Below are 23,964 nucleotides of genomic sequence, written 5' to 3'. Positions count from 1 at the left end.
TTCTCTATTTTTAACATTTCTTGAGTAATTTATCATTATTTACTCTAATATTGTCCTCTGTATTTTGCATTTTGAAGTGTAAATCAGGTATTTTCCTATATTTAATGTAATAATTATGTGGATGTTCATTAATGCTCAGATTAAAGTTGAGGGTTATTACATCAGAAACAGAGAAAACTGAAGAAAAACATATTTTTTTCTGCAAAATATATCATTAACTAAACATAAACTAAGTATCTCCATCCACTGTCATTGATCCAACTCCATGAGTTTTACTGGTGAATCAGTGTTGTAGAAGATGATGGTGTTTCCACGGTAACTACGGAGCCTCTGAACGTCCAAATGGGTCATATCTGATGACCATGAAAAGATGACAAACTGTATTTTACACCAATTATTTACTTGTATTGATAGGATTAGTCTATCAACAGTTATTTAAAATTTTATCCCAGTCAATGATTTTGGTCGCTGGTGGATGTTTAGGTCTTTATGGGTTAAATGTTAAAGAAGGGATTTTAGGGAAGAAAAATCAGCATAATCCTCTCTGTTTTCCAAGCTTTTCAATTAGTGATGAAGCAATGATGATATTTAATATGTTGTTGTTTTTATTATATTATATTGTGATAATTTTCCTCAGAGATCAGTAGTTACGGTTATCACACTCTAATTTTATAATGCAATGAAAATGTTTGCCTTTAGGATGTATTTATATCTTACACTTGCTCTGAAAAGAACTGTGTCATTAAAATTATTTTGTATGTTTTTCCTCTACATTGTTGACATGTTTGTTAAGGATTTGTCAATTTTTTATCATACAAATCAGCTTAAAACAAAAAATTATCTTAAGAACTGACTGAATCATTGTGGCGGTACGGTGGCGTAGCGGTTAGCACTTACCAGACAGTTGTGTGTTTAATTCCCTGTCAAACCACTTCTGTGTTGAATTTATTTGTTCTCGCTTCACAAAAGATGATATGAGGATGTTTTGAGGTTTTCCCCACCCTCAACAACAGTTGTACATAGGTTTCCTTAATGGCAGCTCACTGCTCCTAATGTGCTAAGTAGTAATCTAATCGCTAATGCTAATGCTAGGTCTTGTGTGTGTTATGATGGATAAAATGCAGAGACTGAATTTTCCTACAAGAGTAATAAAGTTAGATAATGTTTTCAACTATTTAATGTAACTTTTTATCCATTTTGATTCAGTGTTGTGAAACCCATACATTTTTCAACATTAAAATATGCACCAAGACACAAAATCACTTTGTTTTTATATTGATATATCTTCTTAAGTCTCTTAATCTTGTTGCATCTTTTGATCATACTCATTGTTTTGTCTGTTAGTAGTTTTCATTTCATTGTGTCTTTTATGAGTAATGTAATAGCAAATAACACATGGTTTTATCAACTATACCTTCAAAAATCCGCTTGAATGTAAAGTGATTTTTGAATTTATTGATTCTTTCATCCATTTGTGACCATATTTACTTTAATGAGTTTTCTTTGTTTACTCAGGTTACAATCGACAACTACTGCCTTTGTTTTTTACTGTAGATAAACTGATTGTATATCTTTTATGTCATGGTCTAATAATGACTAGTCCATGACCCATGAATCAGGTTGCATGGATACATAAGGTTCCATTAGAAAGACATTTTAGAAATGGGAATTTGCAAATTATGCAGTTTTCCTTTTGTATCAAGCAGCAAAAAAGTTGCAACATAACACTTCACTTGACATTGCGCAACATCCTATGGGACATTTGCTCACATGCACATTGCAGTGGTGATGCTGGATGATGCTATAATGTGCAGCTCTATTGGAGGAAAAATACAAAAATTAACAGGTATTAAAAGGCAGGCAGCAGTTAAAACTAATGAGAAATGTGAAATGGAGGGATAAATCACTAAATAATTTGATTCATTCTAAATTAATCTGACCAAAACAGTCATGATGAGTCATGTTTCATCATTTTTCTTATTTAATATTCATCAGTCATAACAGTGAATGTGAATGTAAGGATGAGGGAAACACAAAATAATTATAAGAAATTAATGTGGATTAAAAAACCATGTGATAAAAAGGGAAAACTTGATTGACACTGTATTCGAGGCAGTGCTGCATTGACCGTCGACCATTCATCATTGTCAACACCCAACTGACATTTACTGTTTACACGTTTACAAGCTAAAAACCCACTCTGACAGTCCATGAGTGGGCTTATCAAGTTTATTTGGTGCAGGTACAAAAGTTGTTTGCTTTAAACAATAAATGTCAGGTGGGTTTCTGGAATGATGAATGGTCAAAGCAACACTGTCACAAATAAAATATCAAATTTGACTCAGGTGAAGACAAAGTTTTTCACTGGAATCAATACAGAACTTCTTTTTATTCAATCCAGTTGATGAAGACTAACCTGTGACATTAGGCCTTCTGGCTGGAGGAAGCAGGCAACCACCAGGCAGTAATTCAGGTTTCAGAGCGTCACGTACAACGGTAGCAGTGACGTTAAAAGAACTGGATGAGCAGGCTTCAAGTCTTTAGGGCAACTTTTATCTTTTACTGAAGTGTCTCTGAGCAAAACAATCAGTTCTTACCATCAAACTTTGAAAACTGAGCAACAGAACAAATCACAGAGCAAGAATTTAAAATGAAATGCAGTGAAATAAGCCGGCTTTGTCTGTTCTGCAGCCAACATGTTTTCTAAATCAAAGGCAGACATCTCATATATCCACAGATCTCTATTTATGACAGTGTGTCACAACTCCAAAGTCCTTTTTAACTCCTCAACCGATAGGCCATGAGCTATCGTGAAAGCTCTGTGTCCGGCATCATTTTCGGCGCCATCTTCATTACCAATTTCTTCAAACGTCCTCTCCAACGAAACCTTTACTTATAATGGGCCATATTTTCATGGCTTATAACATGGAAATCGTTTGAGATATCAATATTGTTACTCTTGAGCACTGATAGAAGTCATATATGGACTTTCATTTAATTTGTTGAGTTATCCTCCAGTGAAAGTACCACCCACTTCTTTTGGGACATTGATCTCCTGCGCCAAGACTAAAGGACTCTAACATAGCAGCAGAACCTGACAGCCTTGAAAACTCAACTTGTTATTGATTCTTAAGAGAACATGCTGGTGAGATACAGGGACATTGGTCCTATTGTTTTTTTTTTTTTCTAACGAAAGAGGCAACCAAAATTAATCCTCGATACTGTTTTAGTGGAGTAAAAGTAGTAATATCACAATATAAAGGCTCAAGTAGCAGTCTACTATTACTGTGTTGCTTATCTTAAAGTGTGCAAGTATTATCTGAAAAATGAACTTAACCTATCAAAAAATGCAGGGATTGTACTGTTTCACTAGTGCATAAATGTGCACATTTTAACATTTACACATTGCAGTTGGATATATATAAAATGTTAACACTCATATTAAATCATGTATCTCAAAAATACACCAAAAAATTATAAGGATGTATTCCTCTACGAAGGGAACTTTTCGGATTCCCAAAGATTACATCATAATCATGTTTTATGGTCGCTATTTAAGTCCAACATATGTGGTGTATAAATCCACACCCTATAATCAGCCATGGATTCTGAGGTGTATCTGTGGGAGGGAATGACATGAGACATAACAAGAAGAAACTGCACGTCCACATGCATGTTTTGACTTATTCCCACTAGGCTGGGGATTACATGAGATATCAGACTTGGAGTACTAAAAAAACAGTGTTCACAAGTGGCAACAGGCCTTGTTACGACAAAAGTTAAGTGGCACATTAAGAGAATAATTAAAGTTCAGCTGTAAATAATAAGAATGGATGTTGTCTGAGTTGTTGTTGTTACCTTCTTAAGGGTCCTAGTGTTGGTCCTATTGGTGAGACACCTGAATATACAGGAGCAGAATCATCATTGGTTCATAAAAGCAGCTTATTAGAAAAAAAAAAAACTATAGTTCTCAAAACTGAGTATTTGTATCAACATCTCCCTTACATTTGGAGCTGTTAGCCATCATATCTACTAACTAGATATACCATCTTAGCATAATCAAGAATGATTTTCGTTATTGTTTACAATCAACAATTAATTCTGCAAGACTTTAGGTGTTACTTCTATGTTTGGAAAATACATACTTTAGCCAGTTTTTAATCAAAATGACAATCTGAGAGGACATCTGTCTAACTAATGCTAAATGCCTCGTGGCTAAAGGTAGCTATCAATAACATGGCTAACAAAGTATGAGCATTTGACAGATTAAAGTAGACCTGAAAGTACAATAGTGAAGTCTAAAACATGACTACAAGGGTTAATGTGTATATGTAAAGCCTATCTATTGAATGTGAAAAACACAATCCAAGAGATCATATCAATAATGGTAAATGACTGTCAAGTGTCATAACAGTTAGTAGATCGTAAAATGTAGCTAGCAACTAGAAAGCTAAGTTGGAAACATAAAAATCTCCAGCATAACACAAGTTCATGGAAAACAAAAACGGATCTAGAGCAAGCCTTCAACATGATTTAACATGTTAGTATGTTTATTAAATGTGTACAAACTCAATCCAATAGGACATTTTAGCTAATACTGTCTTATGACTAAATGGGAGGGAGCTAAAGTTAGTTTGTGACTAGCGGGCTAACACAGCAGGGGCATTCAGCAGCATAAAATCCTCCAATTTTTTTCTCACTAGTTTATGGAAACAAAAGAACCAAGACCTAGAAAGATATAATTTGACTCTACAATGATTTAAATCTTATAATCTTGTTTGCATCTATATATGGTATGTATAGAAACATAATCTGAATGAACATCTAGCTAATGCTAACTAATTACTAAATGGCAGATTGCTAAAGGCAGCTACTGATTAACTAGCTAACACAATGTGGTATTTGACAAAAGTCTCAAGAGCTGTTTGAAACCAAAGAGGGGAGAAGTCTGAAAGGAGAATAAAGATTAGGAAACTTAGACTTTTGTTTGCTGAATGTGTCTATTTATATTTTCTTTCTTTCTTTTTTTTTTTTTTTTTACCTGTCGTTTTCTCTGCACTTTCTTGTTGTTTGTTGCTGCTGGTAACTGTGAAATTTCCCCACGATGGGATAAATAAAGTCTTATCTTATCTAATCTAAAAAATCCTTCTGTTTGTAGCATGTTTGTTAATGAATTTCATCCAATTAAAATAGTTTTGCGTTACCGAGGATATTCGGTTAACACAAACTTAGTTTCCAGTGTTTACATGTTCTCATAAACTCAGATTTTTTTAAAAAATGTAAGAGCCATCTTGCTTGCCACTAACCTGTAAAGAATTAACATCACATTTAAAATAATATTTTAAAAAAGCAGCCTCTCATACTAACTTTTCATTATCCAATCCAATCCAGCTTTATTTGTAAAGCACTTTAAAACAACTGCAGTGGACCAAAGTGCTGTACAGAAGAATAATTCAAACCAAAATAGAGGAATAAAACACAATAGATTTAAAGACATAGAAACTGTACAAAAACGAAAAAGTGCTATACAGAAGAATAAATAAAACCCAAATAAAAATAATAAAATACAAGAATAGATTTAAAAGCCATACAATTAAAACAACAAAATAAATAAATAAATAAATAAAATGGATAAATAATAACAATAAGCCACTAGCAAATAAAAACAAGAGAATAAAGATAGTACCTTCAAACATCTCACATGGTTTCAAAAGCCAGGGAGACAAGATGGTTTTTAAGAAGGGATTTAAAAACAGAGGAGGCCTGTCTGATATGGAGAGGTTTAGGAGCTGCAGCAGCAAAGGCACGGTCATTATGTTTCAATGTTAACACTGTTTAATTGTGACTTTATTTTTCTTGTTTTTTGCTTGTTTGTGTCGTGCAGCTTGTAAAACAATGCCAGGCCATGCTGGAGGCAGGCAGGGTCTACTGCCAGACCAGCAAGAGCTTCATCAACGGCCTCCGGGAGCTGGGTCACCACTGCTCCAGAGACAGCCTGATGGAGGTGACACCAGTTATTTATACACTCATGTTATCTCTGATGTAGATAAAAGTCCAACCGTCATTTTCACATTCATTCCGTCATAATGCCACAGTAAGTGGAAAGTGTAGCTACTTTAGCCCTGTTTTAGCCAGTTTTATCTGATTTTCAGGATGTTTAGGCTTAGGTTTAAGACTCAGTGGATTGAAGTGAACTGAGGATCACAGGCTGTTTCCTACCTACTAAGGAGGTACAGCTGTGGAGGATATAAGCCGCTGATGTGTTTGATAAAACTCATGGAAGGTTTGTCTATCCTGCAGGAATGTCTGGACAAATTTTCCAAGAGGCTGTCTGACATCATGGACGCCCAGGGGGTGAGTGTTCGCTGCCTTATCGTTCTGGGCTTTTACTGTCTTTGCAGAGCCGTCGTGATGCTTATCTTCTGCAGTGTGTGGTCATACTGGGCTGCAGCTCACTGTTGTACACATTGCATTTGACATTTAACAGTTGTCTGTGTTCACTCGAATAGATCTCACCCCCACCCCCATCCTCCCCACACCCTCTTACTCTGTCTTTTCTTGTCATGTCCCTTTTAGGAAGTGATCGAGACCACACAGAAGTCTGTCAAATCCAAGCTGCAGAACTTTGTGAAAGAGTGAGTGACCCACTTTGACCGTTTTTGTCTAATCCTTTTGCTTTTGTATCTCCTTATGTGGAAAGCATCAGATTTCTCTCAGTAATTCATAACGTAGCTGGTCACATTCTTCAAACTCAGAGTCACCATCCTACATCTCTGCCAACAATTAACACACCACATTAAAAACATCCTCATCCCCCTCTTTTCACAGGGATCTGTCTTTTTAGCTACTCTGGGGTATGATGTAGATTAAACAGGATATTAGATGGCATGTGACACTGGCATGAGTTTAATTTGAACCAAACTGAGCCTGAACTCGTGTCCAGTTTTGAGATTGATATCAGCTGCTAAACAGTAATGAAAAGAGTCGACATCAGGTTTGAATTGGATTATAATAGAATCTGCCCTTCTTTGGCTTTAGAACAACATCTAAAAATAAGACCAATGGACCTGTATCTCACTGGCATGTTCTATCAAGAACAAGGTTATTATCATTAACCAAAACTAACGAAATGACGAAAACTAGAATTGAAAAAACATTTTCGTTAACTGAAATAAATAAAAACTATAATTAAAAGAAAAAAAACGATAACTAACTGAAACTGTAATTTGTACTTATAAAACTAACTAAAATGTATAAAATTATAGCTAAAATTCCCTTTGTTTTTGTTTTTGTCAATGGCAGATTGATACGAAATTGATATATTTCACTCCATCAGTTTTAGCTGTTGGCACCATACGGTACTTCACGGTCTGTCACCTGGTTTAGAGTCGTCTTCTGGTTCCCACTGTACCTGGAAACATGGAGACTAAAGCAGGAGAGTCCTCTATGGATTTATGTGAATACGATGGCAAAGAAGAGAAAAGATATGAAAAAACTAAAACTAAACGAAAACTAAAAATTTAGAGAAAAACAAAAACTAATAATAAAAACTAGCAAACCTGCTCTAAAAACAAATTAAAACTAACTGAATTAGAGAAAAAAAGTCAAAACTAAATAAGACTTAACTATAATGAAAAATCCAAAACTCTTATAACCTTGATCAAGAATCAATAACAAGTTGAATTTGTGAAATTGTCAGGTTCTGCCGCTATGTTAGAGTCCTGTGGTCTGGATGCATATCAGTCTCCCAACAGAAGTGGGTGGTACTTTCACTGGAGGAGAACACAACTAATAATTAAATGAAAGTCCATATATGACTTCCTATCAGTGCTCAATATGAACTAAATTGATATCTCTAATCATTTGCATGTTATAAACCATCAAAATATGGACCATTATAAGTAAAGGCATATTTTTAACATTTCAAAAAATTTGTCAAAAATTCAAAAATCTAAATTTCTCAAAATTGTGAACAACTTTGTAGACATTCTCCCAAGGAAGTTATATATAAAATTTGAAATTAATTCAACCAGTAGTTTCGGAGAATAAGATTGTTGAAATCCAGACATTGGTGACCTTGAGTTTGACCCATCAAGGTCAACCAAGGTCAAAGGTCATGGACCCAAATGAAAGTCCATATATGACTTCCTATCAGTGCTCAATAGTAACTATATTGATATCTGTGACTATTTCCATGTTATAAACCATCAAAATATGGTCCATTTTAAGTAAAGGAAATTTTTTAACACTTCAGAAATTAATTCATCAAAATTTCTCAAAACTGTGAACAAACGTTGTTGACATTGTCCCAAGTTAGTATAAAAATACCCTAAATATGTGTATAACTACAAATGAACTATAATCTATATATCTATATCTATCTATATAATTTAAACTCTGCCTGAAATGGTCTGTCTGGACTTATTTTCTTATTTTGACTATAAAAAGGTCCTTTTGCCCATTTTTCCAGAGTACTTTGAACTTTCAAAATCTAGCAGTCATTTACAATTTACTGCATGTTATAATACTGCCAAAACGGCTTCTTCTCCAGCTTTTAGTACAGGGGTGAGTGAAATTACTGTAATGACCCAATAAAACCTATAAAGTCCAACATCTCAAATTTCAGAAACCAATGGAATTTTTCCAATCGCACAAACGGTGAAAGCGTTACATCCATCCAAACTGTATATGCACAGGGTGTGTCAGAGATGACACATCAGGTTTTAAAGAGTTAATGTCCCATGAGCCTACAATAAGTAACAGTAAAACACGAACATTTTCAACCAGAACATTTTCAGTATTCAGTCTACATTAACAATCTAAATGGACCAAAAAGAGTCAATAGAGAAAACAAAGAAAGATACGTACTTTCATGTCGGAGTCTCCAAAAGACTCCAATCACACCAGAAAAAGTTAAGTCGCTTTTTTGATAAAGAGTCTCTAGAAGGGTCTGAAAAATCTCTAAATATACCAACAAAGTGGTTGAATTGGAAACACTGACTTTTACAGGAAATTTGTGTGTTTTAGAGTTTGAGTCTCTTTTCAAAACTTAATAAAAGTTTCCAAACAAATTTTAAAAGTAGCTAAATTTGTTGCTAGATGCTTTTAGAAAAAAGTTGATAAATCTAGCAACTAAAGTGCTAAAAGTGTCAAAACGTGAACTATACATAACTTTAAGCCTTAGTCCAATTATAGTTTAGGTTACATAAGTATTCACTCTATGCTCACAGACTGTAAATATGCATCTTTCTGTAATAAAGTTGGACATTTTCAACCTGAAGTCTATGGAGACTGCCTTTCTTTTAGAGCAGGGGTGTCAAACTCATTTTAGTTCAGGGGCCACATTCAGCCCAACTTGATCTCCAGTGGGCCGGACCAGTAAAATAATAACAGTGAAAAAAGTAAAATTCTATTATGATCAGGTTTACATCTACATAGCTTCCTTAAAAATCTGAATAACATGAACAACTTGGATTGTCTTGAGAAAAACAAGTGCAATTTTAACAATATTCTGCCTCGGTTTATCAGTTTATCATTTACACGTGCATTACAATTCCACAAAACATTTAGTAAAAGGCAGAATATTGGCAAAATTGCATTTACTTTTCTTAAGACATTTCCGTTTGTTCATATTTGTTCAGGTTATTCATGTTTTTTTGTAAAAGTATAATTTGTTAATGTAAACATTTTCATGTTATTTTACTTTTTTACACCAAAAAACACGAAGAGAGAATTTGGGGTTGTCATTATTTATAGGTTATTATGATAATATTTTACTGGTCTGACCCACTTGAAATCTAATTAGGCTGTATGTTTTTGTATGTGGAACCTGAATTAAAATGATTTTGACACCATTGATTGTTAATATCTTCAGTGTAATTTTTGCATTTCACAAATTCATCCCGCGGGCCGGATTGGACCCTTTGGCGGGCCGAATTTGGCCCCCGGGCCGCCTGTTTGACACCTGTGTTTTAGAGTCAACCTTCTTAAATGAGGTTTCTTACACTTTAAGGAACATTGAAAGTTAAACACTCAAGCTACCACTGCCTCAAATGTCTTCTCATTGTGTCCTCCAGAGACGTGCGTCGTTTCAAGGAAGTGCGCAAAGAGTTTGAGCGCAGCAGCGAAGGCCTGGAGGGGGCGCTGGCGAGGAACGCCCAGGCCCCTCGAGGGAAGCAGCACGAAGTGGAGGAGGCCAGTAACGCTTTACTCAACGCACGCAAAACCTTCAGGTCTGAGGCCCTGGATTATGTCCTGGAGGTGAGAAAAGATGCCTGAAAAGAAGTCAAACTGGAAATGATGAAGGAAAAGTAAGACCTGAAACCAGTGGCTGAAACTGGATGAGATGCACAGCTGGGTTTGGGCTTGTGGAGGAGCTTCTGCTGTTTGGAATGATAACAGGTCTGCCTCGGGGCTTCCCTCCAGCCCTGTGGTTGTGGGCTCCTAGAGGCTTAGCTGTCCACTGAGTGTTTTCTTTTTTTTTTGTTGCTTATGGAAACACAACCACTTTCTCCAACCACGGCTTTACTTTGTTTCAGATTAATGTCATTGAGGCCAAGAGGAAGACAGACATCCTGATGGCAGTGAGTTCACTACGGCCTATTTACACTTTATGTCCCTGTTTGTGTAAATACATGACGTCTGCAGCTGGAAAAGCCTTTACCTTTACAGTTCTGATCATCACTTCTTCTCCTTCTCCTCCTTCTTCTTCTCCTCCCTCTTCTTCTACTTCTCCTTTTTCTCCTACCTCCTCTTCTCCTTTTTCTTTTTCTTCTCCTTCTCCCTTTCCTTCTCCTCCCTCTTCTTTTTATTCTCCTTCCTCCTCTTCTCCTTGTCCTCCATCTCCTCCTTCTCCTTCTTTTTCTCCTCCTTCGTCTCCTCCCTCTCCATCTCCTCTTTCTTCAACTCCTTTTTCTTCTCCTCCCTCTTCTTCTCCTTCGTCCTTTTCTTCTTTTACTCTCCTTCTTGTCCTTCTTCCTCTTCTTTTTCTTCTTCTTTTCCTCCCTCCACCTTCTCCTCCTTCTTTGTCTCCTCCTCCTTTTTCTTCTCCTCCCTCTCCTTCTTCCTCTCCTTCGCCCTTTTCTTTTTTCTTCTCCTTCTTCTCCTTCTTCTCCTCCCTCTTCTCCTTATTCTTCTTCCATCTCCCTGTTCTTTTTCTTCTCCTCCCTCTCCTCCTCCTTCTCCCTCTTCTTCTCCTCCCTCTCCCTCTCCTTCTCCTTCTTTTCCTCCTTCTTCCTCTTCTTTTTCTTCTCCTCCTTCTCCTCCCTCTTCTCTTCCATCTCCCTGTTCTTTTTCTTCTCCTCCCTCTCCTTCTCCTCCTTCTCCTCCCTCTCCTTTTCCTCCTTCTCCCTCTTCTTTTTTCTTCTCCTCCTCCCTCTTCTCCTTCTTCTTTTCTTCCATCTCCCTGTTCTTTTTTTTCTCCTCCCTCTTTTCCTCCCTCTCCCTCTTCTTTTTTCTTCTTCTTCTCCTCCTTCTCTTCTGTCTCCCTCTTCTTCTCCTCCCTCTCCTCCTTCTCCTTCTTTTCCTCCCTCTCCTTCTTTTTCTTCTCCTCCTTCTTCTTCTCCTCCCTCTTCTCTTCCGTCTCCCTCTTCTTTTTCTTCTCCTCCCTCTTCTCCTTCTTCTTCTCTTCCATCTCCCTCTTCTTTTTCTTCTCCTCCTTCTCCTTCTTCTCCTCTTTGCTGTCAGATGCTGTCACTAATGGAGGCCCAGGCCCAGTTCTTCCAGCAGGGACACCAGTCTCTGTCAGAACTGGACGAGTATCGACGAAAGCTGAGCGACGAGGTAATTATTATTAGTAACACATGTCGTAGCAGTGGCCGAACCACAGCTGCAGAGATTTACGTAAGTCTGTAACTAGACCAGAATGTGCAGCTGTGAAAGAGCAACAATTCTAAAAACATACATAAATATAACGGGTTGTTTTTACCAACTGTCATGTCTCTGTGTGATCCATATAAAGTGTGTGGTTTTGGGCGAGCCACTGATAGAGAACACATCTTGAGGCGGATTATGAGGAATAAAGATGGAATATAAGTGAACTGGTATAAACAGACATCACCAGGCAACGTCGTTTGGTTTGTTGCATCAGACCGCTTCTTGGTATCATTCAGTTGGCAGTTCAAGATGACATCACAGTTACATTGTGACAGGAAAAAGTGAGCAACAACAGGAAATATTTCACATGTCTGAGTGAGTTTGTGTGTCAGCGAGTCCGTCCTCTTGTTCTTTTACTATGGAAACGTGGAAAAAATGCGCACGTCAGCATCATTAAACGGTGACTGTTTAATGACAAGAATGTTAAACAGGAAGCGCGTTTGTCAGCTTTCACTGAATCAGACCACAACAGGAAATGATGGGAAGGATAACTTGCAGAGACGCTCAAGGATGAGTTCTGTTTTAGAGAAAGCACCGGCGTTCAATCTCAGTTCCACACAGGAAGCAACATGTGGCCTCTACGCTTCCTTAATCCTGTTTCCTGAGGAGTGAGTCTGCAGGATGATATCTGATCCTGAAGCTGTTGATCTATGTCTGCCTCTGTTAAATATGTTAAATAACAAACACAGAAGAATGAGAAATAAAACCTCAGTACGTACATCACATGCACAAACTGGAATCATTGTAAATCAAACATCCAGACGAATGCTTTATCTGGTCCTCTGTTTTGAACAAAGTACTTTTTTTATATTGAATTTTTATTTTGTAACAATTCTAACTATACAATTGAATGTACATAAAATATAACAACATAGTTACGTACCCCCACTCTAGTCCCAACCCTGATGCACCTCATACTCCAACAAAAATATATAAACGTACACATCCAAAATGAATACATAAAATAAAATTAATTAATTAAAATAAAATAGAAATAAAATATATATCCCTAGTTAGAAATTGTTTGTGTCCATCTTTTTAATAAATAAATAAGACAGGCTGCCACATTGCATAGAATTAGAATTTTTTAAATTTTGTTTTGAAACTTAAAACAACAGGAGTAAAAATCATGAGGAAATAACATCAGACATTGAAAACACACACCTTCTTTCTGCAGCTTTCTCCTCTTCGTCCAAATGAAAGGACTAAATATAATGATAGACATCATCTCACGCCACTGTGGGAAAGAAAACATACTCTATTCATGTATCTGATCAGCAATTGGTAATTACACTTGTCTGTCATGTCTTTAACCCGCCTACCTGCCTGAAAATGCCTGTGATTGGCCAAAATCTGTCACAAAATAGATTTTTTACAGTTTGAACACAGTCCACGGAATTAGATAGAATCCTTGTTTCCTGTTACATCACTCGCATTATAATATAATGAAAGGTAATGGAATTTTTGCTACTAATGACAAAACTATCAAGCACTACATCTTTAATGGGCATTTTTACTTTTCATTTAAGTTTGTGAAATGGGTTAAATACGATCTAAACACCAGACTTTATTTTAAAGCATTCAGTCGGTGCAATTGCCAAATAAAAACGACAAACCTGTAATCAGTTAATGTACTGAAAAGCCTCATAAATTGTGCATAAGAGCTCCAGTGGCTTTCTGGTGTAAAGAAAGTTTGACAGAGAAAAAAAGTCATAGTGACATTTATTATGAGTTGGAATAATTTTGCAGCAGATCTGGTGTAAAATCAGTATCTCTGACCTTCACAGCACACTCAGCTGGTCCTGAACTCAGCCCGAGAGAAGAGGGACATGGAGCAAAGACACGCTGCCATCAAGAAAAAGGTAATTTAACTCAAACAAACACTCCTTAAGTACCACCGACCTTTACTGTACATGCTCCATATATGTATGTATGTTGTAAAACGTTTCCAGGACATGTCCTATGACGACTCCATCATGGACTTTAATGCAGACGCTGCTAATGGAATTGCTATGGAGGGTTACCTCTACAAGAGAGCAAGCAACGCCTTCAAGACCTGGAGCAGGTACAGTTTAACCCATTAGAGCTCTGTCACAGCACTACAGCAGCTAAATCTGTCTTATACTTCTACCTTTAATTCTTTATTTTAGTTTATTTGATCATTTTAAAGGTCCTGTGTGAAATATTTAGTTGGATATAAGTGTAGAAATCCAATCTAATATTCACATTTATTAGTGTATAATCACACAAAAATGTATTGTCATGTTTTTGTCACCAGTCATTTTTATCTACATTAGCTCTGAACGCGCTTCCTTTTCTTCTTTTTTTCATTTTATAGTGAGCGGCATCTAGGATTATTCTGTGTATTTGGTGCTAATGTAGATAAAAATGACTCATTCTCTTGTGAGAAAAATATGCTAATATTTGTTGTCATATGATTATACATTAATGAAACATAGTTGTGAATATTAGATTGGATTTCTGCAGTTAAACCCACCCAAATCTTGCACACAAGACCTTTAAAATTATAGATTAGATAAGATTAAATTATATTAGAGTAGATTAGATAGAACTTTACTGATCCCTCTGGGAAATTAAGGTTCCGGTTGCACTGTACCACTGTATGTACAGTACAGTTATAAGATTAATAACAACAATAACTATAAAAACAGTAGTAAAAATAGGCAATTACATTACTACTACTACTACTAAGAATAATAAAATTAACAATAATAATTAGCAACTAGAAGCACTCGGAGAGCGCAGACCTCTGCCAAGGCTGATCAGTGATGCCCCCCGTGGGCCCCCCCACCCCCGATCACCACCAAAATTTAATCATTTCTTCCTTATCCCATTTCCAACAAACCCTGAAAATTTCATCCAAATCTGTCCATAACTTTTTGAGTTATGTTGCACACTAACGGACAGACAAACAAACAGACAAACAAACAAACAAACCCTGGCAAAAACATAACCTCCTTGGCAGAGGTAATAAAAAAAAACCTAAAGTAACAATAAACATCAAACAACAGAAATTACTCAGGTCATAAATAAATGTTTGGTGGCTTTTTGTAGTGGAGGAAGGGATTGTATTTTTCTGCTTATAATCTGAAACCACCACTAGATATCACTAAATATCACACACTGACACTTTTTTCTTTCTCTGCCTCAGACGCTGGTTTTCTATTCAGAAAAATCAGCTAGTGTATCAGAAGAAGTTCAAGGTAAAATGTCTTTATTTTTAGTCTGCGCTTGTTACAAATATGCAGGTCATTAAATAAGCCAAACATATTTAGCTCTGCATAAACGAACAGTTCTCTGTAACACATTCTGACCTGCATGTTCTTCATGTTCTTCCCATCTGTCTCAGGACCAGCCCACAGTTGTGGTGGAGGACTTGCGTCTTTGCACAGTCAAGCCCAGCACAGAAAATGAGCGGCGGTTCTGCTTTGAAGTGGTGTCTCCGTCAAAGTTAGTATACGTGGGGATGCACAACGCGTTCATGCATCTGTGCACAAGTGTTTTTGTGCTGTGAATGTTGAACTGTGGATTAAACTGACCTGCATAGAGCGAAGTGTGGTGAATATTTCCATGAGCAGCAGCAAATCTGATGTTAGAGCTTTGTTGTGTTTGTGTTGTGTGTGTAGGTGCTGTTTGTTGCAGGCTGACTCAGAGCGGCAGCAGAAGGCGTGGATCAGCGCTGTCCAAAACAGCATCGCCTCAGCCTTCCAGGAGCGCCGAGAAGACCCACACAGCCCGGTGAGAACACACTCCTGATGGGTTCCACTGTGTGCCTTTGTCAGGTGAACTAATGCAGAGGAAGTCGTGGGTCTCATTTCTGTGTTTGTGTATTTGTTACCAGAGACAACGCTGCAGCTCCGTGTCAGTCAGCAGTTTGGGAGGTAGTAGTAGTGGAGGAGGAGGAGAAGGAGGTGTGGATCAGGAGAACAGCGGCTGCAAAGCACTGGAGGAGGTGCAGGCCATCCCGGGGAACCGGCAGTGCTGTGACTGTGGAGAAGCCGGTCCAGACTGGGCCTCCATCAACCTGGGCATCACACTGTGTATCGTGTGTTCTGGAATACACAGGTACAAACACTACAAACACACACCACTCAGTGAACACCACTCAGGTGGAAACATGAAGCATGAGAGACAAAACCTGTAGTTTGTAAGATGTCCACTAGAGGCAGGCTCAAAACTCAAAAAAAGGGGTGTCAAATATATGGCCCATGGGCCAAAACTGGCCAACCAAAGGGTCCAAACTGGCCCATGGGATGAAAAGCAAAAGTTACCCTGGTGATATTTACAATGAAAGATATTAAAATCATTTTAGTTAGGGTTCCATGTATAGACCAATATGATCTGAAATGGGTCAGACCAATAAAACACTATCATAATAACCTATAAATAATGACAAATACAATTTTTTCTCTTTGTTTTAGCATAAAAAAGTCAAATTAAATGAAAATGTTTACATTTACAAACCATCCTATCACAAAATGTGAATAAACTGAACAAATATGAACAACATGGAATGTCTTAAGACATAAGTGTGATTTTCCCAGTATTCTCCCTGTTGCTAAATGTTTTGCGTATTTGTAGATCCACTGTGACCTGTAACTTGTAATGCACATGAGTAAATGATAAACTAAGGCATAATATTGTAAAAATTGGACTTCTTTTCTTTAGAATTTTCAGGTTGTTCATGTTATTTGCACTTGGTAGATGTAAACATTTTCAGAATGTAATTTTACTTTTTTTCCATTTGGAATTTTGGTTCCAATGCGAATTGCTAAAGCTAATTACTACGCTAATGCTAGCTGCTTTGTGCATTATGGGTAAAATACTGAGACTGAATTTCCCTACAGGGATAATACAGTTAGTTGACCTTTGACCTTTAAATGTGAAACTAGAAGCACTCGTAGAGCGCAGACCTCTGCCAAGGCAGATCAGTGCCGCCCCCCCCCGATCACCACCAAAATTTATCATTTGTTCCTTGCCTCAGTATCAACATTTCCTGAAATTTACATCCAAATCCATCCATAACTTTTTGAGTTATCTTGCACACGGACAGACAGACAAACCATCGCTGGCAAAAACATAACCTCCTTGGCAGAGGTAATTATAGAGAAACAAAAGAGGCAAAATACACTGTCTGTGTCTGTGTGGACGTCTTGGCTAATTACTGTGGACCTTTAATGATTTTTCCTCTCTACAGGAGTCTGGGTGTCCATTTTTCCAAAGTCCGCTCCCTTACTCTGGACTCCTGGGAACCTGAGCTCATTAAGGTAATAAATTACACCCACTATTTTGTCTTTATGAAGACACAACAAGAAAAATAATAACTAATCACAGCTTTCTTGTGTTTTAGTTGATGTGTGAATTAGGAAACTCCGTAATCAACAGGATCTATGAGGCCCGGATTGATGAGATCACCATCAAGAAGCCCCACCCGTCTAGTCCCAGGTACAAATACTCAACACTGCAATATGCACACATAACAGCAAAAGGATATTATATATGAATGTATGACAGAAGTACATTATAGCCAATGAAATCATCATCAGACCAACACAGACAACTAGTTACCGTGTTTAAAAAAAAGTAAGAAATCTAATTATTTGAATGAATTATTCAAAGTTACATCACTTATTAGATTTGATGACCTTTCTAGTAAGTGTTTTAAGCTGAGCAGTAAAGCTGAAAAGACCTTAAAAAAACCCAAAACAAAACACATTTTAACCAGGAAACACTGACTAACTTATCAAATGTCCTTTGTTCTGGCTTGAATTTAGACGAGACCATGTATGTAGATCAAAACAACCTCAAATTGAGTCTGATTTTCATTTTTTAACGTCGTTCATTTACCTTCTCCTAAAAACTGCTGGGTTGTAAATGTCTCTTCACTAGTCTCTTCACGCCTCGTCTCCTCCTGCTGGGGGCTTATTTCATTACACACAGGTCGACGTCAGCATCATTTATACTCTCAACAAAAGACTCTAATCTGCCCTCATAGCTCTCAGAATGAGTTTCTGACCACTGCATGCTGGGATTGCATTCAGCTCTTGTGTGTCGACAGGTTTGTGTAGCTAAGTGTTATAAAATGTGGTTCTGTAAAGATCTATACAGTGAACAGATGGTTTTATCGCAGACCTTATTTTTGCACTTCCTCTTCTCTCTTCTGTGTTACACCGCCGCAGACAGGAAATGCTACAGGTACAGATTCACTTGGTTAAATGAAGTATTCTCCGGAAACGTGTTATGAGGCTGCATGTGATCTGCAGCACTCTACTCTGAACCTCATTATTCCAATGCTCCAGTTCTCGTTCCTCTGAACTGTCTGATAAATGTGGCTCTAAATCAGGGGTGTCAAACTCATGTTAGTTCAGGGGCTACATACAACCCAATATAACCTGCAGTGGGCCGGATGATTGAAATAATAACACAATAATACAAAAATAATATCAATTCCAAAATTTGTATGTCTAATTTCTATGTTTTAGAGTGAAAAAAGTAAAATTATATTATCAAATTTTTTACATCCTGTAAAAAAATGTGGAAAAACATGAACAACCATGACCAAAATGAAATTTATTAAGAAAAAAAGGGCAATTTTAACAATTTAAGCCATTATTTGGCCTCAGCTTCTCATTTTCACAAGTTCATTACAACTTACAGATCACAATGGATCTACAATTACACAAAACATTTAATAACAGATAGAATATTGGTACAATTACTCTTAATTCTCTTAAGACATTTAAGGTTGTTCATATTTGTTCAGGTTTTTCGCATTTTTTGTAAAAGGCTAGTATGTAAATGTTAACATTTTTGTGTAACTTTACTTTTTTTTTTTTTTTTACACTAAAACAAAGAAAAATTTGTGGTTTTCATTATTTATAGTTTATTATGATAGTATTTTACTGATCTGACCCACTTTACATGGAATTGACCTAAAATTATTTTGATATACTTGATTGTTAATATCTTCAGTGTGATTTTTGTGTTCCACTAATCCATCCCGCGGGCCGGACTGGACCCTTTGGTGGGCTGGTTTTGGCCCCCAGGCCGCCTGTTTGACACCCCTGCTGTAAATGGAATTTTCTAAGCTATGCAGAGCTTAGATTTGGGACATAACTAATCGTGAAGACAGGAAGTACTCTAATCAAATTTATTGCTTCATTAAAGGACACTGAATGTCTAAGGCCCATGTGTTGAACACTGTTGTCCCACAGCTGTAAAAGCAAGTTGTGCAACCGAACTGAGAACAAGAAGAGTCAGAAATAACGACAAACACAACCTTGCATGCGAAGCTTTTAAAGCAAACCTTTGTCCCTCCATGTTTCTCTCATACTGTCTTTTGTGGTCTATCATTTTTGTGCCTCAGAGGAGACAAAGAGTCGTGGATCAAGTCCAAGTATGTGGAGAAAAAGTTCATCCAAAAGCTGCCGGAGACAGGGAGGAACCCCCCACTACGACGGTCCAGCGCCAGGAGGAACCGATCCACCACGCAGACTGAACGGACGGTTCAACGGCCGCCGCTCAAACCCAAACCCAACCGGGCCACTCTGCCCCGAGTCACAGGTAAACAATGACGAATACGAGTCAGGACTATGCACCAACAACTGAAAAATGACAAACATGGAAATGATAAAACCTGCTGTGTGAGGCTCCAAAGCTGAGGCAGTCCAAAGCATGCAGCAGTTAGAGTTGGATTTAGGATGTCACACTAGCACCTGTTCATGCAGAAACACAAAGACCCTCAATAGTTTCAAAGCCAAAGGAAGTTTCTGGCTCCCATTTATTTACTTATGTAGCTAATTGCACATGTGAACTAGGGCTTCACCCACTGACCCCACCCACATCTTCCCACTCAGACCAATGGCTGCTCAGACAACGTCCTGCAGATCTTTCAACATGATTTTGGGGTATTTTGATGAAAATCTTTTTTTTTTTCAGTTCTGGGTCTCATCAGCAGTTTTTCAGACATCTTTTTTGTTGTCGTAGTCTTTGAAGAAAATGTTTTTTGGGCTGCAATGGATCTTTTCATTGTAGTACTGCAAGTTGCTACTGGTTGGTGTCAAGTCTGTATTGCATCAATTGTAAACTCTATAAGTATCAAGTTAAAATAGCCAACATTACTGTAGAAATAAACAGGGTTACAGCCTGTTACAAAAAAAGTCTCTCTAGTTATTTTGTTGATTAATTACGAACAGGCCTGTTGGTAAAACATAGCTACATTAGCTAATGTTAGTGTTTATTCATTATTGTATTATCTGGTCTGTTAGCCAGCCTGCTAATAAGGGCAGCTAGTGCTAATTTGTGTCTTAATACATTTGTAAAGTTAAAATAATAGTTGTCAAAGTAAAACTGATTTTGTAAACATGTATCAATTTACATTTTGGTTTCTATAGTACAAAAACTGTTGAGTAAATGCCTCATGTTGTTAATTAGAAATGGGCCTTTTGGTAGCTAAATAAGCTAATGTTAGCATTTATTCAGTACTGTATTGTGTAGTCTGTTAGCCAACCTGCTAATAAGGGCAGCTAGCACTAATTTGTGCTCTAATACATTTTGTGAAGTTAACATTAGTCTTGTCAAACTTAAACTGATTATGTTAACATTTATTAGAGACTTAGTAGCGTTAACATATCACTGTTGTTCAGCAGCATGGTTGGTGTTTTCAGTAAGTTAGCATTAGCTTAGTGAGTTTTACCTACTCATTCTATGCCGGTTTAATCTCTTTGTCCAGATCAGTTGTGTCCATTTTCACTCCCACTTCTTACAACTGTGGACTATGTGTAAAATTGGACAGGGTTGCATTGTGGGATACTTTGAGTAGACTATACAGGGTGTAATCAAGTTCACTGTACATTCACACAGTGCTACAAATTACACCATGAGTACTAATTTCAGACACAGCTAATGTCACATCTGGTTCCAAAAACAGAGGTGGTGACGTCCCAAATGCCCTCGAGGCTTCACAACGTCAGTCCACAAACCAGCAGGTGACGTCACCGTGGTTACGTCCACTTCTTTTATGTCGTCTTTGGTCAGAACAGCTGTGGGCTAATAACTCAGATGGTTGTGTTCATTCGCTTATTTCTGCTGACACCAATGAAACAGGAACACACACTCACTGAATCCCCGAACATGGTGAAGCAGCAGAAGTGGATAATCCTGAAGGCCTGCGCTGCTTTATTTATATGTGTGTGTCCTGTTTGTGTCAGTCAGCAGGTTAAACCAGTAATTGTGCCTCTGTCATGTAACCACAAACACTCACACTGTCTCTGTTTACTCAGGCCTGAGCCCCAGTGACCTTGTCCAAAAGAACAACTCAGTCTTCCATAAAGGTACGATAAAACACTCCAACATGTACACACCGATCAGCTGACTAAAACAAACAAAGACCTCTGTTTAGAGCTTAGAAGAAATATGTATCAAACCCCACTATGCCTTTACAAACTGACACTTTAACCCTCTGTTGTCCGCAGATGTTGAGGAGGAAGAGGAGGATCTGAGCGGCCTTCATCCCGGGGCGCTGCTGTACCGATCAGCGGCTCTGCAGAACTTCCCCGTCATGGCCGACGCTTTGGCCCACGGAGCTGACGTCAACTGGATCAACACGGCCGAGGAGTCTAGCACGCCGCTGATACAGGCCGTCTCAGCTGTGAGTATCGACCCAGACCAGACGAAGAGCTCTGACAATCAGGATTAACATGTCAGAAACGCACAACGTAAACATCAACACGAGAAATAACCATGAAATGTCAAGTTTGTTCAAATTTGGAAGCTTCATTCCTGTATTTTCACCTTCTCTCACTAGAGTCCTTCATAATTACACATTAATATGTCACACAACTCAATAAAGTTCTGTAGCAGTGTCAAACATACGTAAATGTAACGGTAAATGTGAAGATATAAATATTTCATCATGTAAGTTTACTTTTTCACTCTAAAACATAGAGAAAAGTTTGGATTTGTCTTTATTTATAGGTTATGTTATTATTTTACTGGTTACTTTAGATCATATTGGGCTAAATATGGCCTTGGAACTAAACTGATTTTGACACCCCTTGTCTAAAACATTTCTCACATTTCAGCAACATGAAAAAACATTTTCTAAGACGCTGTTCTTTCCTAAAAATTACATATTTTGACCGCCAAGGCTGTCATATTAACATAACTTAACAGAGACTAAAACTAGGACTAAACTTTCAGATATGAACTGTAGTTTATCTTCATATGTGTAGACGTTTTGTTACTGTTACATGTGTTGTCTGACTGTAAAAAATCATAGAAGCTCACGTATTTATCTTTTCTACCCAGAATGCACTGGCTGCTTGCGAGTTCCTTCTGCAAAACGGCGCCAACGTCAACCAAGCGGACAGTAATGGAAGAGGACCCCTGCACCACGCCACCATCCTGGGTCACACAGGGTAGAGTCATACACGCTGTTTTAAACATATAACACATGTCAAACACACACCGGTCTCTGGCTTAAATGAGGAATTACAGTTTTAACTTAGAGCAAGAGAGAAGCTGGCATTTGATATACTTTTATTTTCCTCCTCAGGTTGGTTTGTCTCTTCTTGAAGCGAGGAGCCGACTACAACGCCCGAGACAAGAACCAGAAAGACCCTATAACGATCGCCGTGGACAACGCCAACGCCGACATCGTCACTCTGTGGGTGTTTCAACCACTGACGGCATGTGTAAACTGGAAAATGGCAACATTTCTGAAACATCTTCTCTCTTACAGGCTGCGAATCGCCAAAATGAACAAGGAGATGCGGGAGATGGACGGAGCATTCGGCCAATCAGGTCAATCAGGGGGTCATGGGGGGTCTGGGGGTTTCCTGAGCTTGACAGGAAGTGGGCTGGGCAACACAAGGAAGAACCTCCAGGCTATTAAGAACCATATAAGTGGCTGGGCTTTGGGGGGGCAGAATGATTAGTTAGATCCTGATCGGACACCTGATCTGATCTGAACCATGAACAAAATGCAGACACTAACGCACCAGCATCGCAAAGAAATTTACAGGAAACTCTGGGTTTAAAAGGGTCAATGTGTACAATTTATGGAGATTTAGGAGAATCCAGTTATAGAAATAGAGTAAAATAGATGCAGTTATGTTTCTATTAATGCATAATTACACAAGATTGAGAGCTGTAATGTTTCCGCCATGTTGCACTGCCATGTTTCTATAGTAACACACATCTTCTTTCTTAAAAGTTGTACTGTTGGTAAGAGTTAATATCCTCTAAACTAAAAAAAACCCAGAGCAGAAAAACACAAAATGTTTGACTAGTTATGAAACAGAAGATTAATTTTTAATTCATTTTTTAAATATTTAATAAATTTAATGTTTTGGGTTTTTTTAATCAATTTTTTTTTTGGATTCAAACTGTGATAATAAGCTAGTTGGAGCTAATGCGAGCTAGCACGCTAACCACATCTAAAAAGACTGATAAGAAATTAAGCAAATTCAGTGTCATTAAAAAACCTTCATAATCCTGGGTTTGTAAATAAAACTCAAGCTATAAAACCAGAACAACCATATACGTATGAAATAAATAAGCTTTTTTTTATAGACTGAAGTGAAAATTTATGCAGAGATACAGTCAAAACAGTTTACATTAGCTAGCGAGCTAACTGCAGCTTGCAAATCTAAAGGAAATTATTCAAAGTTGAACTTATTTGCAAATCGTTAAAACCCTAAAAGATTCAGAACTTCGAGAAAATATTCCAAACAAAACTCAAATAGAACCAGGAACTGCAAATATTGGTTCTCCTGCTGTTGACAGTTAGCCCTGCAGGCTGGTTATGGCTATATTAGCTGATGATAACCTGCCTTCTAAGTATTTATTTAATAAGGAAAAACCTTTTTTTTTTTCTTCAGCACCATTTATCATACATTATTTATTAGAAAAGTTGTATTTAAAATGAGTAAAGAAATACAAGTTGTTTGCGGATTTGGTAGAGAATCTGTGCCCAAACCAGTTAAGGTTAGCTAGCAAGCTAACTGCAGTTTGCCAATCCAAACCAGAGACACACAAGAAATAGTACAAAGCTAAACTTATCTGTAA

At 37.6% G+C, this 23,964-nt stretch overlaps 1 protein-coding gene across 1 annotated transcript in view; it reads left to right on the top strand.

Moving 5' to 3' along the window:
- The window catches only part of acap1 (ArfGAP with coiled-coil, ankyrin repeat and PH domains 1), a 35,768-nt gene that overhangs the window by 7,708 nt on the left and 4,096 nt on the right, over window positions 1–23,964 (top strand). Inside the window, exons 3-22 of the mRNA XM_030162000.1 lie at window positions 5,885–6,004; window positions 6,301–6,354; window positions 6,577–6,635; window positions 10,077–10,260; window positions 10,539–10,583; window positions 11,686–11,781; window positions 13,662–13,736; window positions 13,827–13,939; window positions 15,047–15,098; window positions 15,245–15,345; window positions 15,522–15,633; window positions 15,737–15,960; window positions 17,093–17,162; window positions 17,246–17,340; window positions 19,262–19,458; window positions 21,177–21,227; window positions 21,369–21,544; window positions 22,204–22,313; window positions 22,451–22,561; window positions 22,637–22,698. Coding sequence (XP_030017860.1) covers window positions 5,885–6,004; window positions 6,301–6,354; window positions 6,577–6,635; window positions 10,077–10,260; window positions 10,539–10,583; window positions 11,686–11,781; window positions 13,662–13,736; window positions 13,827–13,939; window positions 15,047–15,098; window positions 15,245–15,345; window positions 15,522–15,633; window positions 15,737–15,960; window positions 17,093–17,162; window positions 17,246–17,340; window positions 19,262–19,458; window positions 21,177–21,227; window positions 21,369–21,544; window positions 22,204–22,313; window positions 22,451–22,561; window positions 22,637–22,698 — 2,107 coding nt within the window. The remainder of the gene's footprint in view (window positions 1–5,884; window positions 6,005–6,300; window positions 6,355–6,576; window positions 6,636–10,076; window positions 10,261–10,538; window positions 10,584–11,685; window positions 11,782–13,661; window positions 13,737–13,826; window positions 13,940–15,046; window positions 15,099–15,244; window positions 15,346–15,521; window positions 15,634–15,736; window positions 15,961–17,092; window positions 17,163–17,245; window positions 17,341–19,261; window positions 19,459–21,176; window positions 21,228–21,368; window positions 21,545–22,203; window positions 22,314–22,450; window positions 22,562–22,636; window positions 22,699–23,964) is intronic.

Source organism: Sphaeramia orbicularis, chromosome 18, assembly GCF_902148855.1.
Source record: "Sphaeramia orbicularis chromosome 18, fSphaOr1.1, whole genome shotgun sequence".
In the NCBI taxonomy this organism is placed as follows: Eukaryota; Metazoa; Chordata; class Actinopteri; order Kurtiformes; family Apogonidae; genus Sphaeramia; species Sphaeramia orbicularis.
The sequence above is the reverse complement of the archived record's forward strand: the minus strand, read 5'-3'. Positions and strand labels throughout refer to the sequence as shown.